Here is a 15,784-nt window from a genome sequence, read left to right on the forward strand (position 1 = left end):
CTGTCATTGCTGCTTTAATTATTTTATCCAAACGATATCATCTCAGGAATGGTACACGATCAGCGGTGTTCAGTTTATCCAATTGCGCTCATACTATACACGCTATAGCAGGTGGGGCGATGTGCTATATCCAGTCTTTGTTACGCTGAGAGAACACCACGAGTGTGAGTACAGCGCAGTGTTCAAGGATATACATAATGCGAAGCCATAGTTGTTATAGGCAGTTTAATGGGTTACTCCACCACCTTGGTAGGATGCTAGTCCACCCAAAGGTTGTTCCACCATCATTCAGCAGCTAGTGGGTTACTCACCACCTTGGTAGGATGCTAGTCCACCCAAGTTGTTCCACCATCATTCAGCAGCTAGTGGGTTACTCCCACCTTGGTAGGATATTCACCCAAGGGTTGTTCCACCATCATTCAGCAGCTAGTGGGTTACTCCACCACCTTGGTAGGATGCTAGTCCACCCAAAGGTTGTTCCACCATCATTCAGCAGCTTAGGGTTACTCCACCACCTTGTAGGATGCTAGTCCCACAAAGGTTGTTCCACCATCATTCAGCAGCTAGTGGGTTACTCCACCACCTTGGTAGGATGCTAGTCCACACAAAGGTTGTTCCACCATCATTCAGCAGCTAGTGGGTTACTCCACCACCTTGGGGATGCTAGTCCACACAAAGTGTTCCACCATCATTCAGCAGCTAGTGGTTACCACCACCTTGGTAGGATGCTAGTCCACACAGGTTGTTCCACCATCATTCAGCAGCTAGTCGGTTACTCCACCACCTTGGAGGATGCTAGTCCACACAAGGTTGTTCCACCACTTCAGCAGCTAGTGGGTTACTCCACCACCTTGGTAGGATGGTAGTCCACCACAGGGTTGCTCCACCATTGCAAGCGTATCCGATAGTGTAACCCTTTACAGCCGCGTCTGTGCCAGGAGGGGTAGGAGGGGGAGGTACCCAGCAGGGAATCGAACTCGTAAGCCTTTCGATGGTGAGGTGAATGGTCTGCCACTGAGGTTTGGAGTCACCAAAAAATAAATACATAAAAAAATAAAATGAAAAATGCAATATTGATTTTCCGCTCGTGAGTGGCCTGACATCTGGTGGTGAAGAAGAGAGTTAAAGGTAAAGTTGTGTCCTGGCGTGCAGTAACCCATGGTGTGAGAGAGAGAGAGAGAGAGAGAGAGAGAGAGAGAGAGAAGAGAGAGAGAGAGAGAGAGAGAGTAAACTTTCATTATGTGCTCCCTTACCTCTACTATTATATAAAATCATTACAGTTTAACATCATTCAGCCATATTGTCCCCCATGTTCCTCACACATCATGATCTCACGTCTCTCTTCCCTCATAAACTATTCAAACACCAGAACACAAACTCCATCTACTCTCACAATTGGAAGTTCTGAGTTGTGTTGTTGTGTTGTGTGTACAGTGTGTTGTGTTGTATTGTGTTGTGTGTACAGTGTTGTATTGTGTTGTATTGTGTTGTGTTGTGTGTACAGTGTTGTGTTGTGTTGTATTGTGTGTGTTATGTGTTGTATTGTTGTACTGTGTTGTGTTGTGTTGTATTGTGTTGTAGTTGTGTTGTATTATGTTGTGTTGTGTTGGTATATGTGTTGTGTTGTGTTGTTTTGTGTTGTATTGTGTTGTGTGTGTATGTACATTGTGTTGTGTACAGTGTTGTGTTGGTGTTGGTGTTGTGTGTATGGCTACATGTGTTGTGTTGTGTGTGTGTAGCAGTGCCGTGTTGTTGGGTTGTCAGTGTTGTGTTGTGTTGTACTGTGTTGTGTTGTGTGCAGTGTTGTGTTGTGTGTACATGTGTTGTGTTGTGTTGTGCTGGGTTGTGTTGTGTTGGTTGTGTACAGTGTTATGGTTGTGTGTACAGTGTTGTGTTATGTTGTGCTGTGTTGTGGTTGTGTTGTGTTGTGTTGTGTGCAGGTTGTGTTGTGTGTATGGTGTGTTGTGTTGTGTTGTGTTGTGTGTGCAGTGTTGTGTTGTATTGTGTTGTGTTGTGTGTACAGGTTGTGTCAGGTTATGTGTTGTGTTGTGTGTACAGTGTTGTGTTGTGCTGTGTTAGGTGTTGGTTGTGGTTGGTGTTGTGTGTACAGTGGTTGTGTTGTGTTGTGTGTACAGTGGTTGTGCAGGGTGTGTTGAAGGTTGTGTTGTGTAGGTTGTGATTGTGTTGTGTTGTGTTGTGTTGTGTTGTGTGTGTCAGGTTGTGTGTGGTGGTGTGGGTGTTGTGGGCTGTGTTGTGTTGTGTTGTGTTGTGTGGCAGTGTTGTGTTGTGCTGTGTTGTGTACAGTGTTGTGTTGGTTGTGTTGTGTGTACAGTGCTGTGTTGTGTTGTGTGTACAGTGTTGTGTTGTGGTGTTGTGTTGTGTTGTGTGTACAGGCTGTTGTGTTGTGTGTACAGTGTTGTGTTGTGTTGTGTTGTGCTGTCTTGTTGTGTTGTGTGTAGGTGTTAGGTTGTGTTGTATTGTGTTGTGTTGTGTGTACAGTGTTGTGTTGTGTGTACAGTGTTGTAGGTTGTGGCTGTGTTGTGTGTACAGTGTTGTGTTGTGTTGAGTTGTGTTGTTTTGTGTTGTGTTGTGTGTACAGTGTTGTGTTATGTTGTATTGTGTTGTGTAGTGTACAGTGTTGTGTTGTGTTGTGTTGTGTTGTGTTATGTTGTTTTGTGTTGTGTGTACAGTGTTGTGTTGTGTGTATAGTGTTGTGTTGTGTTGTGTTGGGTTGTGTTGTGTTGTGTTGAATTGTGTTGTGTTGTGTGTACTGTGTTGTGTGTTGTGTTGTGTTATGTTTGTGTTGTGTTGAGTTGTGTTGTGTTGTGTGTACAGTGTTGTGTTGTGTTGTGTTATGTTTTGTGTGTTGTGTTGTGTTGTGTACAGTGTTGTGTTGTGTTGTGTTGTGTTGTGTTGTGTTGTGTGTACAGTGTTGTGTTGTGTTGTGTTGTGTTGTGTTGTGTTGTGTGTACAGTGTTGTGTTGTGTTGTGTACAGTGTTGTGTTGTGTTGTGTTATGTTGTGTTGTGTTGTGTTGTGTGTACAGTGTTGTGTTGTGTTGTGTGTACAGTGTTGTGTTGTGTTGTGTTGTACAGTGTTGTGCCGTGTTGTGTTGTGTTGTGTTGTGTTGTGTTGTGTTGTGTGTATGGTGTTGTGTTGTGTTGTGTTGTGTTGTGTTGTGTTGTGTTGTGTTGTGTGTACAGTGTTGTGTTGAGTTGTGTTGTGTTGTGTTGTGTTGTGTTGTGTGTGTACAGTGTTGTGTTGTGTGTGTGTACAGTGTTGTGTTGTTGTGTGTACAGTGTTGTGTTATGTTGTGTTGGGTTGTGTTGTGTTGTGTTGTGTTGTGTTGTGTTGTGTGTACAGTGTTGTGTTGTGTTGTGTTGTGTTGTTGTGTTGTGTTGTGTTGTGTGTACAGTGTTGTGTTGTGTTGTGTTGTGTGTACAGCGTTGTGTTGTGTTGTGTTGTGTTGAGTGTGTGTACAGTGTTGTGTTATGTTGTATGCGTTGTGTTGTGTGTAAGTATTGTGTTGTGTTGTGTTATGTTGTGTTGTGTTATGTTGTGTTGTGTTGTGTTGTGTTGAGTGTACAGTGTTGTGTTGTGTTGTGTTGTGTTGAGTTGTGTAAACAGTGTTGTGTTGTGTTGTGTGTACAGGGTTAGTGGCAATAATTCTTTTTTTCTTTCGAGTTTCCTATAAAATTTTCCTGCAAAACTGTGATTAATTAACCTAACCTAACCTAACCTAACCTAACCTAACCTAACCTAACCACTCCTTCCAATAAGTTAACCAATAGTCGTTGTTTAAATAACCTCAGTTACCTCTGTTATTTACAAAACCATAACCGTTTGACATCACCCAGCCCGTTACCTGGCCATAAGTTAAAACAAGTGACAAACGTCGTAGTTAAGAAAAAAAAAACTCATTACGGTAGTCTTAGCATAAATTGGTCGTTATATTGTCTTCGTATTGATGTAACATTGGCTGAGATTCAGTTCAGTTAAGATGCCTCTGCTGTATATATATAGACTCAGTTAATAGAAGCAGAATCAGTTAACATTATTGGTGGTCACGTTGTTGACACCTGTGACCTCATCAAGTGCCGCAGTTGCCATTAACCCATTTTCTTGGCTTCCTCCCTCTCAAGATTTCCATATATGATAATTCTAATATAAGCCTGATATATGATGACCCTTAACCAGATATATACGTGTGATTCCTCATTATTTTTTTATTATTTAGAGACACAAAAATATAATTAATTTATATTCGTTCATTCTTGTATAAAATTACGATTAATATTTTTGTTGGTGGAAAAAAATTATTATTTTAGAGATGGAATTATAAATGTATCAATAAATGAGAGAGAGACGTACTCAATCTATTTTCCATCTATCTATTTACTATTAATATTTTCTTTTCCATCCATTATTGTCTATCAACTTCTCCATCTATCAATTATCTATCTACCACTTTTAAACACAGACAGACGCGACAGACCACTACGAGCGGCGGGGAATAATTAAAAACTATCACCAGTCTTCCAAAACAAGAGTCACACACAATCAATTCGGCCATTATTGAAATTGTTCTGCCAACACACTCACAAAAGCTCGCCCTTACACGTACACGGTACACATACGTAAACTTACACGTGTACAGATGGACGATGTTGCATGTGTATGTTTCGTGCACACATACACATACAAAATACATTATTTTTACATGATTGTATTCACATGTACGTTTTTTCCACACACACACATATACATGTATACATTTTTATATACATACACACAAATGCGTTTTTATGTTCAGAGATATGTGCGTTTTTTTAATGCATATGTCTGTATGTACCTTTTACAAGTGTACATGTGTAAGTTTTTCCACACAAAACAAGTCGATTAAGAAGTGTTCTGGACAGTGAATAATGAATGAATAGTGTGTTATAGTGTATAATGTAGTGAATAATGAATGAATGTTGTGTTATAGTGTATAATGTAGTGAATAATGAATGAATGTTGTGTTATAGTTGTATAATGTAGTGAATAATGGATGAATGTTGTGTTATAGTGTATAATGTAGTGAATAATGGATGAATGTTGTGTTATAGTGTATAATGTAGTGAATAATGGATGAATGTTGTGTTATAGTGTATAATGTAGTGAATAATAGATGTTGTGTTGTAGTGTATAATGTAGTGAATAATGAATGAATGTTGTGTTGTAGTGTATAATGTAGTGAATAATGAATGAATGTTGTGTTATAGTGTATAATGTAGTGAATAATGGATGAATGTTGTGTTATAGTTAATGAGTTAATGAATGTTGTGTTATAGTGTATAATGTAGTGAATAATGGATGAATGTTGTGTTATAGTGTATAATGTAGTGAATAATGGATGAATGTTGTTTATAGTGATAATTTAGTGAATAATGATGATGTTGTGTTAAGTGTATAATGTTGTGAATAATGGATGAATGTTGTGTTATAGTGTATAATGTAGTGAATAATGAATGAATTGTGTTATAGTGTATAATGTAGTGAATAATGAATGAATGTTGTGTTATAGTGTATAATGTAGTGAATAATGGATGAATGTTGTGTTTGTAGTGTATAATGTAGTGAATAATGGATGAATGTTGTGTTGTAGTGTATAATGTAGTGAATAATGGATGAATGTTGTGTTATAGTGTATAATGGTGAATAATGGATAGTGTTGTGTTATAGTGTATAATGTAGTGAATAATGGATGAATGTTGTGTTATAGTGTATAATGTAGTGAATAATGGATGAATGTTGTGTTATAGTGTATAATGTAGTGAATAATGGATGAATGTTGTGTTATAGTGTATAATGTAGTGAATAATGAATGAATGTTGTGTTATAGTGTATAATGTAGTGAATAATGAATGAATGTTGTGTTATAGTGTATAATGTAGTGAATAATGAATGAATGATGTTATAGTGTATAATGTAGTGAATAATGGATGAATGTTGTGTTTGTAGTGTATAATGTAGTGAATATGGATGATGTATGTGTTATAGTGTATAATGTAGTGAATAATGAATGTGTTTATTATAATGTTAGTGAATAATGAATGAATGATGTGTTATAGTGTATAATGTAGATAATGAATGAATGTTGTGTTATAGTGTATAATGTAGTGAATAATGAATGAATGTTGTGTTATAGTGTATAATGTAGTGAATAATGAATGAATGTTGTGTTATAGTGTATAATGTAGTGAATAATGAATGAATGATGTGTTATAGTGTATAATGTAATGAATAATGAATGATGTTGTGTTATAGTGTATAATGTAGTGAATAATGGATGAATGTTGTGTTATAGTGTATAATGTAGTGAATAATGAATGAATGATGTGTTATAGTGTATAATGTAATGAATAATGAATGAATGTTGTGTTATAGTGTATAATGGTGAATAATGAATGAATGTTGTGTATAGTGTATAATGTAGTGAATAATGAATGAATGTTGTGTTATAGTGTATAATAGTGAATAATGAATGAATGATGTGTTATAGTGTATAATGTAGTGAATAATGAATGAATGTTGTGTTGTAGTGTATAATGTAGTGAATAATGAATGAATGTTGTGTTATAGTGTATAATGTAGTGAATAATGAATGAATGTTGTGTTATAGTGTATAATGTAGTGAATAATGAATGAATGTTGTGTTGTAGTGTATAATGTAGTGAATAATGAATGAATGTTGTGTTATAGTGTATAATGTAGTGAATAATGGATGAATGTTGTGTTGTAGTGTATAATGAGACTAAAGCCTTGATTCAACAGAGGCAGTGTTGTAAATTATATTAGTAACACAACTAAGAATGGGATCACCTGCTGATTAAACACCCAGCATACCTCACCTGATGAATGAACACCCTTACGGTACCTGGGTTAGGTTAGGTTAGGTTAGGTTAGGTTAGGTTAGGTTAGGTTAGGTTAGGTTAGGTTAGGTTAGGTTAGGTTAGGTTAGGTTAGGTTAGGTTAGGTTAGGTTAGGTTAGGTTAGGTTAGGGGTTAGGTTGGGTTGGGTTGCTGGTTGCTGGTTAAGTCTGGTTAGGTTAGGTTAGGTTGGAGGTTGGGTTAGGTTAGGAGTAGGAGGTTGGGTAGGGAGGTAGATGAGTAGGAAAGTAGGCTAGTTAGGTTAGGTTAGGTCTGTTTAGGTTAGTCTGGTCTCTGGTCAGGTCTGGTCTGGTTAGGTTAGGTCAGGTTCAGGGGTTAGGTTTGGTGGTTAGGTTAGGTTAGGTTAGGCAGGTTAGGTTAGGTTAGGGTTAGTTAGGTTAGGCTAGGGGTTAGGTTAGGTTAGGTTAGGCTAGCTAGGTTAGCTAGGTTAGGTTAGGTTAGGTTAGTTAGGTTAGGTTAGGTTAGGTTAGGTTAGGTTAGGGTTAGGTTAGGTTAGGTTAGGTTAGGTTAGGGCCAGGGGTTGTGGGTTAGGTTAGGTCTGGCTCGGTTCGGTTCGGTTCGGTCCGGTCGGTCCGGTCTGGTCTGGTTCGGTTCGGTCTGGTCTGGTCTGGGTTCGGTTCGGTTCGGTTCGTTTGGTTCGTTCGGTTCGGTTCGGTTCGGTTCGGCTCCTCGGTCTGGTTCGGTTCGGTTCGGTTCGGTTCGGTTCGTTCGGTTCGGTTAGGTTCGGTTAGGTTAGGTAGGTTAGGTTGTTAGTTAGGTTAGGTTAGGGGTTGTAGGTTAGGTTAGGTTAGGGTTAGGTTGGGTTAGGGTTAGTTAGGTTAGGAAAGCAGTATAAGTTTAGAGGCAACAACATAATACAGTAAAATAAAAAAGAAGAAATTAACTCAATACTGTAATAGACTACAATATATCTGATGGTGTGTCTCTATAACAATTATTTCACCTTTCCATCTGTGTCTGTGATTATCTGTCATCTCTCTGTGTTTCTCTCCTCCACACATACAAATAAAAACTGACCTTCGTAAGACACAATAAGCATCCTCTCTCACCAACTCCCTCCTCCTCTCCTCACCAACTCCCTCCTCCTCTCTCTCCTCACCCCCACAGCCGTCACCAGAGTCGACATCATTATTTGTCTGGTAATCCTGAGGTCTCTGTTCAACAGGTCCTCAGAGGTCCCCGTTGTCTGACCTGACCTTAGTTCTGGTTCCGTGTATTAGCCAATCCCGAGGTATTCCTATCCTCGTCCTCGGCCCATCCTTCACCTATCCTACCGTCCTGTGGCCTCATAAGTCGCCTCGACCAACCATCCTCATCTTTGGACTCGACTTTTATTAATTGGCTATAAATTGCCGCCAATATCTCACAGCTGCACTGGTGGGAAATATTTTGGGACAGTTTTTGGTATCAACAGTATTTTCAGACCGGCGTTTTACGAATAATCACGACACATATTATATATTTATCTCATCAATAACTACATTTTCACCGTAATTATTATACCAAAGCTCAATTTTTTCCTCGTGATGTGCTTCCCAATCTCCTACCTGGCTGTGTCGTTCTAGCCAATCACGCCACACCCCACTAACTCCCCCCTCCCCTCCTTACCAGCCACGCATCTAAGTTGTGAGAATCCAGCCTTAAGGTAAGTTTAGTCTTCTTAATTATTCCTCTATGTTACGTGTAATTTCATTCTCTCCGCAAGTAAATACCCCATGACGTCATCACCACCCGCAGGTAAAACCCCATGACGTCATCACCCACCCGTTCGTCATCACCCACCCGCAGGTAAATACCCCATGACGTCATCACCCACCCGCAGGTAAACGCCCCATGACGTCATCACCCACCCGCAGGTAAATACCCCATGACGTCATCACCCACCCGCAGGTAAATACCCCATGACGTCATCACCCACCCACAGGTAAATACCCCATGACGTCATCACCCACCCTCAGGTAAATACCCCATGACGTCATCAGCGACACATCAATAAAACCGATTTACAGTAACTACAGAGAGAGAGAGAGAGAGAGAGAGAGAGAGAGAGAGAGAGAGAGAGAGAGAGAGAGAGAACATTGAAACATCGGTTACCTTCATTTACACCAAATCCCCAATCCCTTCCTGTTGTTACTACGAAAACCACCACCACCACCACCAACCATTCATTACCACTACCCCCACTAATACTTCCACCATTGCCACCACTAATAGCCGCAAGAACAGCCGCAGCACCGCAGGCAATAACAGCAATAGTCACAGCAGCAACGTTAACAAGGCGAACGACGACCACAACCAATTACTGTGAGAAAAAGCTCAATGCTGGCAAAGTTTGATCTCCCTCCCTCCCTCCCCCTACCCACCTCCCACTCCCTCCTACCTCCCTCCCTCACCCTCCTGCACTCCTCCCCACCTTCCTCCCTCACCCTCCCACCTCCTCCTCACTCCCTCCTACCTCCCTCACTCCTCCTACCTCCCTCCCCCACCCCTCCCTCCCCCTCCCTCACCCCCCTCCCCCTCCCTCACTCCCCCTCCTACCTCCTCCCTCACCCCCCTCCCTACCTCCCCCACCCTTCCCTCCCCTCACCCCTCCCACCTCCCTCCCTCCACCTCCCTCCCCCCGCCCCTCCCTACCCTCCCCTCACTCCCTCCTACCTCCCTTCCCCTCTCTCTCGTACCTCCCTCTCTTTCTCCTTCCGTCCCTTTCTCTCCTTCCCTACCTCCTCTCTCTCTCTCCTTCCCTCTTGTTTGCCTCCCACCTCACGTCCCTCTTACCTTCCTCGTCCCTCTCCTATCCCTCCCTCTCTTCCCTCTCATCCCTCTCTCTTCCCTCCCTCCATCATCGATGCTAATTGGCCTGGCTGACCTGTCGGGGTCTCTTCTGTCGGGGATTCCTACCTGTCGGGGCTCTATCTATCTGGGCTACTACTTGTTGGGGCTTTATCTATCGGGGTTCCTACCTGTCGGGGCTCTATCTATCTGGGCTCCTAATTGTCAGGGCTATATCTATCGGGGTTCCTACCTGTCAGGGCTCTATCTATCGGGGCTCTTACCTGTCGATACTCTATCTATCGGGGTTCCTATCTGCCGGGGCTTTATTTGTCGGGGTTTCTACAGTATGTCGGGTATGTTTCTGTGGTTCTCTGTGTTGCTGTGTTGCTGTGTTGCTGTGTTGCTGTGTTTTGTGTTGCTGTGTTGCTGTGTTTCTCTGTGTTTCTCTGTGTTTCTCTGTGTTTCTCTGTGTTGATGTGTTTCTGTGTTTCCCTCTGTTTCTGTGTTTCTCTGTGTTGATGTGTTTCTCTGTGTTTCTCTGTGTTTCTCTGTGTTGATGTGTTTCTGTGTTGCTGTGTTTTTCTCTGTGTTTCTCTGTGTTTCTCTGTGTTGATGTGTTTCTCTGTGTTTCTCTGTGTTTCTCTGTGTTGATGTGTGTTTCTCTGTGTTGCTGTGTTGCTGTGTTTCTCTGTGTTTCTGTGTTTCTCTGTGTTTCTGTGTTGCTGTGTTTCTCTGTGTTTCTGTGTTTCTCTGTGTTGCTGTGTTGCTGTGTTTCTCTGTGTTTCTGTGTTTCTCTGTGTTTCTGTGTTGCTGTGTTTCTCTGTGTTTCTCTGTGTTTCTGTTCGTTGTTCTTATTTACGTCGTTTCGTTACAAAGTTGTATGGTAGGGGAAGTACTGGTGGTAGGACACACACACACACACACACACACACACACACACACACAGGTACTTACCCATCAGGGGGGTTCAGGGGGTAGCGGATGAGGTGACCCTTAGGGCTGGGCTGACTTCCGTTACCAATCCAGAAGAACGCATCTGTGGGAACGACAGACAGGAACGGTCAGAACACATTCTACTGTCTAGAATCTAGATGGATGAACGGACAAGACAAACACTCTAAATTATCGTCTGGACAAAACAAACTTTCTAAATAAACGTGTGAACAAAACAAATTCTTTAAATGAACGTCTCAACAAAACAAACGCTGTAAATGAACACCTGGACAAAACAAGCTGTATAACTGAACGTCTAAACAAAAAACTCTCTAAATTCCATCAACTCTCACCGTGAACCAACACCAGCCTGGAGTGTGCCGGGATTTTGTTTCCAACTCTCGGTTACTAATGAGATTTTGTTTGTGTACTAAAATAAATGTAACTGAGTAAAGACCGTAAGGGGACAATAATAATAATAATAATAATAATAATAATAATAATAATAATAATAATAATAATAATAATAATAATAATAATAATAATAATAATAATAATAATAATAATAATAATAATAATAATAATAATAATAATAATAATAATCATAATAATAATCATAATAAAATTAATACTTTCTTTTGCACTCAAACAAATGTCTCTCTCTCTCTCTCTCTCTCTCTCTCTCTCTCTCTCTCTCTCTCTCCCTTGTAATTATATTACGCTCCCACTTTGTCCCTCGATCAAATTTCTCTCAATCTTTTTGTCTCTTTCTCTCTCTTCTTCTCTCTAAATTTCTCTCTGTTTTTCTCTCTCTCACTCACTCTTTCTCTCTAACTCTTTGTTTCTCTATCTCACACGCTCTTTCTCTCTCGTTAACTCTCTCTAACTTTCACTCTTTTTCTCTCTAACTCTATCTCACAATTAAATCACTCTGTCTCTCTTTCTCTCTCTCCTTTTTTGGTCTGTATGTCTGTCCGTCTGTCTCTCTCTTTCTCTCCGTCTGTCTCTCTGTCTCTGTCTCTCTCCCCTCAATCTCATTACACAATCAATTTCCCTCATCTCCTCCACCTGCTGTCCTTATCAACCTCCGTTCTCACGTATTTATCTCTTTACATTAATTCTCTTTTCGCTTCATTTGTTCTCCTTCAGTTTATTATCTCTTGTTCCTCTACGTCTTTTTATTCAATTATCTGTTTATTTCACCTCTTACCTTTCACTATCGTTCTTCCAAGTTTTATATGTCAAGTAATAATTTGGGACAGTTACTTTATGTTAAGATATTCTCTGTGTTTTGTGGTGGTTATGTCTACGGTTTAATAAAGTTAAAAATTACAATTGAATAAAATTTAGGATTTATTTGGTTTTATTAAATGACTGGTAGATTATTTTTGGTGGGATTTTGTGGTGATATAATTTTAATGGATTTTTTTTTACGTGAATTAAATAACAAAATTCATGGTTCCTTTGCGATATATTGTAATAAATGAAAATATATTTGACAAATTTTAATGATTTATTCTAGTAAATCAGTATAAGTAAATTACCAATAATACTCATATTTTTATTGTAATACTTCACTAAACATTACTTATATTTCTCCTTTATCGACCGTTTGCCTTCTATACTCTTTTATTCATTACGTTATATTTCCTAATTTTTATTCTTCAATGTCCTTATTCATTCTTCCTCTTCTTTATTTACAATCTTTTATCCGTTCTTTATCTCTCTTGTTATCTGTGTTTCTCTTCTCAGTTGTCTCTTTATCTTTTTTTTATTTACCTACGTTTTATTTTTTCACCTATTCTCTCTCTCTCTCTCTCTCTCTCTCTCTCTGATCTTCTACACTTGTCAACTTTTCAACTTTCTTCCACTTGTCGCTTACTCAAAAACTTTCTCTCTTAACCTGATCAAACTCTCCCTCACTTTCACTTCACTTCCCCCCTCACTTTCTCACAATTTGGCCTTTTCTTCACCTCTCTCTCACTTTCTCTCTCTCTCTCTCTCTCTCTCCCCATCTAACTTTCACATCCCTTTCAACCAAGCAGCTATTTGTATCTCCTTACCTACTCCCTACCCCTTTCCCAGCACCTCCTCCTGTCCCAGCACCCACCTCCTGTCCCAGCACCCACCCCTCTCCCAGCACCTACCTCCTCTCCCAGCACCCACCTCCCTCCCAGCACCCACCTCCTCTCCCAGCACCTACCCCTCTCCCAGCACCCACCCCTTCCGTTGTGCCACTCTTCCCAGCACCTACCCTCTCTCCCAGCACCTACCCCCTTCCAGCACCCACCCCCTCCTTTCCCACACCTACCCTCTCTCCCAGCACCCACCCTCTGCAGCACCCACCTCTCTCCCAGCACCTCACCTCCTCTCTCCCACCTACCCTTCCCCAGCACCCCCTCTCCCAGCACCTACCCCTTTCCAGCACCTACCCCTTTCCCAGCACCTACCTTAGCACCTCTCCCAGCACCTACCCCCTTCCCCAGCACCTACCCTCCCAGCACCTACCCCTTTCCCAGCACCTACCCCCTCTCCCAGCACCCACCCCTTCTAGCACCTACCCTTTCCCAGCACCACCTTTCCCCTGCACTCACCCCTTTCCCAGCACCCACCCCTTTCCCCAGCACCTACTCCTTCCAGCACCTACCTTCCCAGCACCTACCCCTTTCTCCACCCTTCCCAGCACCTCCCTTTCCCCAGCACTCCCCCTTCCCAGCACCACCCCCTCCAGCACCCACCCCTTCCCCACCTACCCCTTTCCCAGCACCTACCCCTTTCCCAGCACCTACCCCTTCCCCCAGCACCCTACCCTTTTCCCCTGCACCTACCCCCCTTCCCAGCACCCACCCCTTCCAGCACCTACCCTCTCCCCAGCACCTACCTTCCCAGCACCACCCCTTCCCCAGCACCTACCCTCTCTCCCAGCACCCACCCCTTCCCAGCACCTACCCTCTCTCCAGCACTCCCCACCCCCAGCACCTACCCTCCAGCACCTCCCTCTCCAGCACCTACCCCTTTCCCAGCACCTACCCTCTCTCCCAGCACCTACCCCTTTCCTCAGCACCTACCCTCTCTCTCCCAGCACCACCCCTTTTCACATACCTCTCTCCAGCACCTACCCCTTTCCCAGCACCTACTCCTCTCTCTCCAGCACCTACCCTCTCTCCCAGCACCTACCCTCCTCTCCCAGCACTCCACCCCCCCTCCCCAGCACCTACCCTCTCTCCCCAGCACCCACCCCTCTCCCAGCACCCACCTCTCTCCCAGCACCTACCCCTTTCCCAGCACTCACCCCTTTCCAGCACCTACCCCTTTCCAGCACCTACCCCTTCCCAGCACCCACCCCCTTTCCCTAGCACCTACCTCTTCCAGCCCTACCCCTTTCCCCACCTCCACACTTCCCTGATCCCCTTCCCAACCTCCCCTTCCCAGCACCTACCCTCCTCTCTCCCCACACCACCCTTCCGCACTACCCCGCACCTACTCCTCCCGCACCTACCCCTTCCCAGCACCTACCCTCTCTCCCAGCACCCACCCCCCCCAGCACCCACCTCCCAGACCACTCTCCCAGCACCTACCCCTTCCCCAGCACCTACTTCTCCCCAGCACCTACCCCCCTTCCCTGCACCTACCTCTCCTCTCCCAGCACCTACTCCCCATTTCCCAGCACCTACCTCTCTCCCAGCACCTACCTCTTCCCCAGCACTCTACCCTCTCTCCCCAGCACCTACCCTCTCCCAGCACCTACCCCTCCCAGCACCTACCTCTCCCAGCACCTACCCCTTCTCTCCCAGCACCTACCCTCTCTCCCAGCACCTACCTCCTCCCAGCACCCCACCCCCTTCCCAGCCCCATCCCCTTTCCCACACCCCTACTCCCCTTTTGCACCTACCTTTTCTAGCCCTACCCCCTTTCCCAGCACTTACCCTTTCCAGCACCTCCCTTTGCACACTCTTCTGCACCTACCCCTCACACCCCCCCTTCCCCAGCCCTACCCTCTCTCCCAGCACCCACCCCTTCCCAGCACCTACCCTCTCTCCCAGCACCTACCCTCTCCCAGCACCTACCCCTTTCCCAGCACCTACCCTCTCTCCCAGCACCCCCCTCCCCAGCACCCACCCTCCTCCTCCCAGCACCCACCCATTTCCCAGCACCCACCCCCTCCCCAGCACCCACCCCTCCCAGCACCTACCCTCTCTCCCAGCACCTACCCTCTCCCCAGCACCACCCCTCCCCAGCACCTACCCCCTCCCAGCACCTACCCCCTCTCCCAGCACCTACCCTCCCAGCACCTACCCTCTCTCCCAGCACCTACCCCTTTCCCAGCACCTACCCTCTCCCAGCACTCTACCCTCTCCCAGCACCTACCCCCTTCCCAGCACCTACCCCTTCCCAGCTCCACCCCCTTTCCCAGCACCTACCCTCTCTCTCCCAGCACCTACCCCTCTTCCCCAGCACCTACCCTCTCCCAGCACCTACCCCCTTCCCCAGCACCTACCTCCTCTCCCAGCACCTACACCCTCTCTCCCAGCACCCACCCCTTTCCCAGCACCACCTCTCCCCAGCACCCACTCCCCTTTCCCAGCACCCACTCTCTCCCAGCACCCACTCCTTCCCAGCACCTACCCTCTCCCCAGCACCCACCCCTCTCTCTCCCAGCACCTACCCTCTCCCAGCACCCACCCCTCTCCCAGCACCTACCCTTCCCAGCACCACCCTCTCCCAGCACCTACCCTCCCAGCACCTACCCCCTCCCCAGCACCTACCCCCCTCTCCCCAGCACCTCTCCCTCCCCAGCACCCACCCTCTCTCCCAGCACCCACCCTCTCTCCCCAGCACCTACCCCCCAGCACCCACCCCCTCTCTCCCAGCACCTACCCTCTCCCCAGCACCTACCCCTCTCCCAGCGCCTACCCCCTCTCCCAGCACCTACCTCCTCTCCCAGCACCCACCCTCTCTCTCTCCCAGCACCTACCCCCCTTTCCCAGCACCAACCCCTCTCTCCCCAGCACCTACCCCTTCGCAGCACCCACCTCTCCCAGCATCTGATTCTCTCCAGCTTTCATCCCACCTCTCCCCAGCTCTCACCCCACCTCTCCAGCTCTCACCCTCCCTTTCCCAGATCTCACCCCTCCTCCCAGCTCTCAC

The 15,784-nt window shown here is 44.8% G+C and overlaps 1 protein-coding gene across 1 annotated transcript in view; it reads right to left on the reverse strand.

Annotated features, from left to right (window-relative positions):
* LOC121870634 (protein Skeletor, isoforms B/C-like) overlaps positions 1-15,784 on the reverse strand; it is a 124,260-nt gene that overhangs the window by 92,205 nt on the left and 16,271 nt on the right. Inside the window, exon 3 of the mRNA XM_042372498.1 lies at positions 10,658-10,739. Coding sequence (XP_042228432.1) covers positions 10,658-10,739 — 82 coding nt within the window. The remainder of the gene's footprint in view (positions 1-10,657; positions 10,740-15,784) is intronic.

This window comes from Homarus americanus, unplaced genomic scaffold (assembly GCF_018991925.1).
Source record: "Homarus americanus isolate GMGI-L3 unplaced genomic scaffold, GMGI_Hamer_2.0 scaffold32583, whole genome shotgun sequence".
Classification (NCBI taxonomy): Eukaryota; Metazoa; Arthropoda; class Malacostraca; order Decapoda; family Nephropidae; genus Homarus; species Homarus americanus.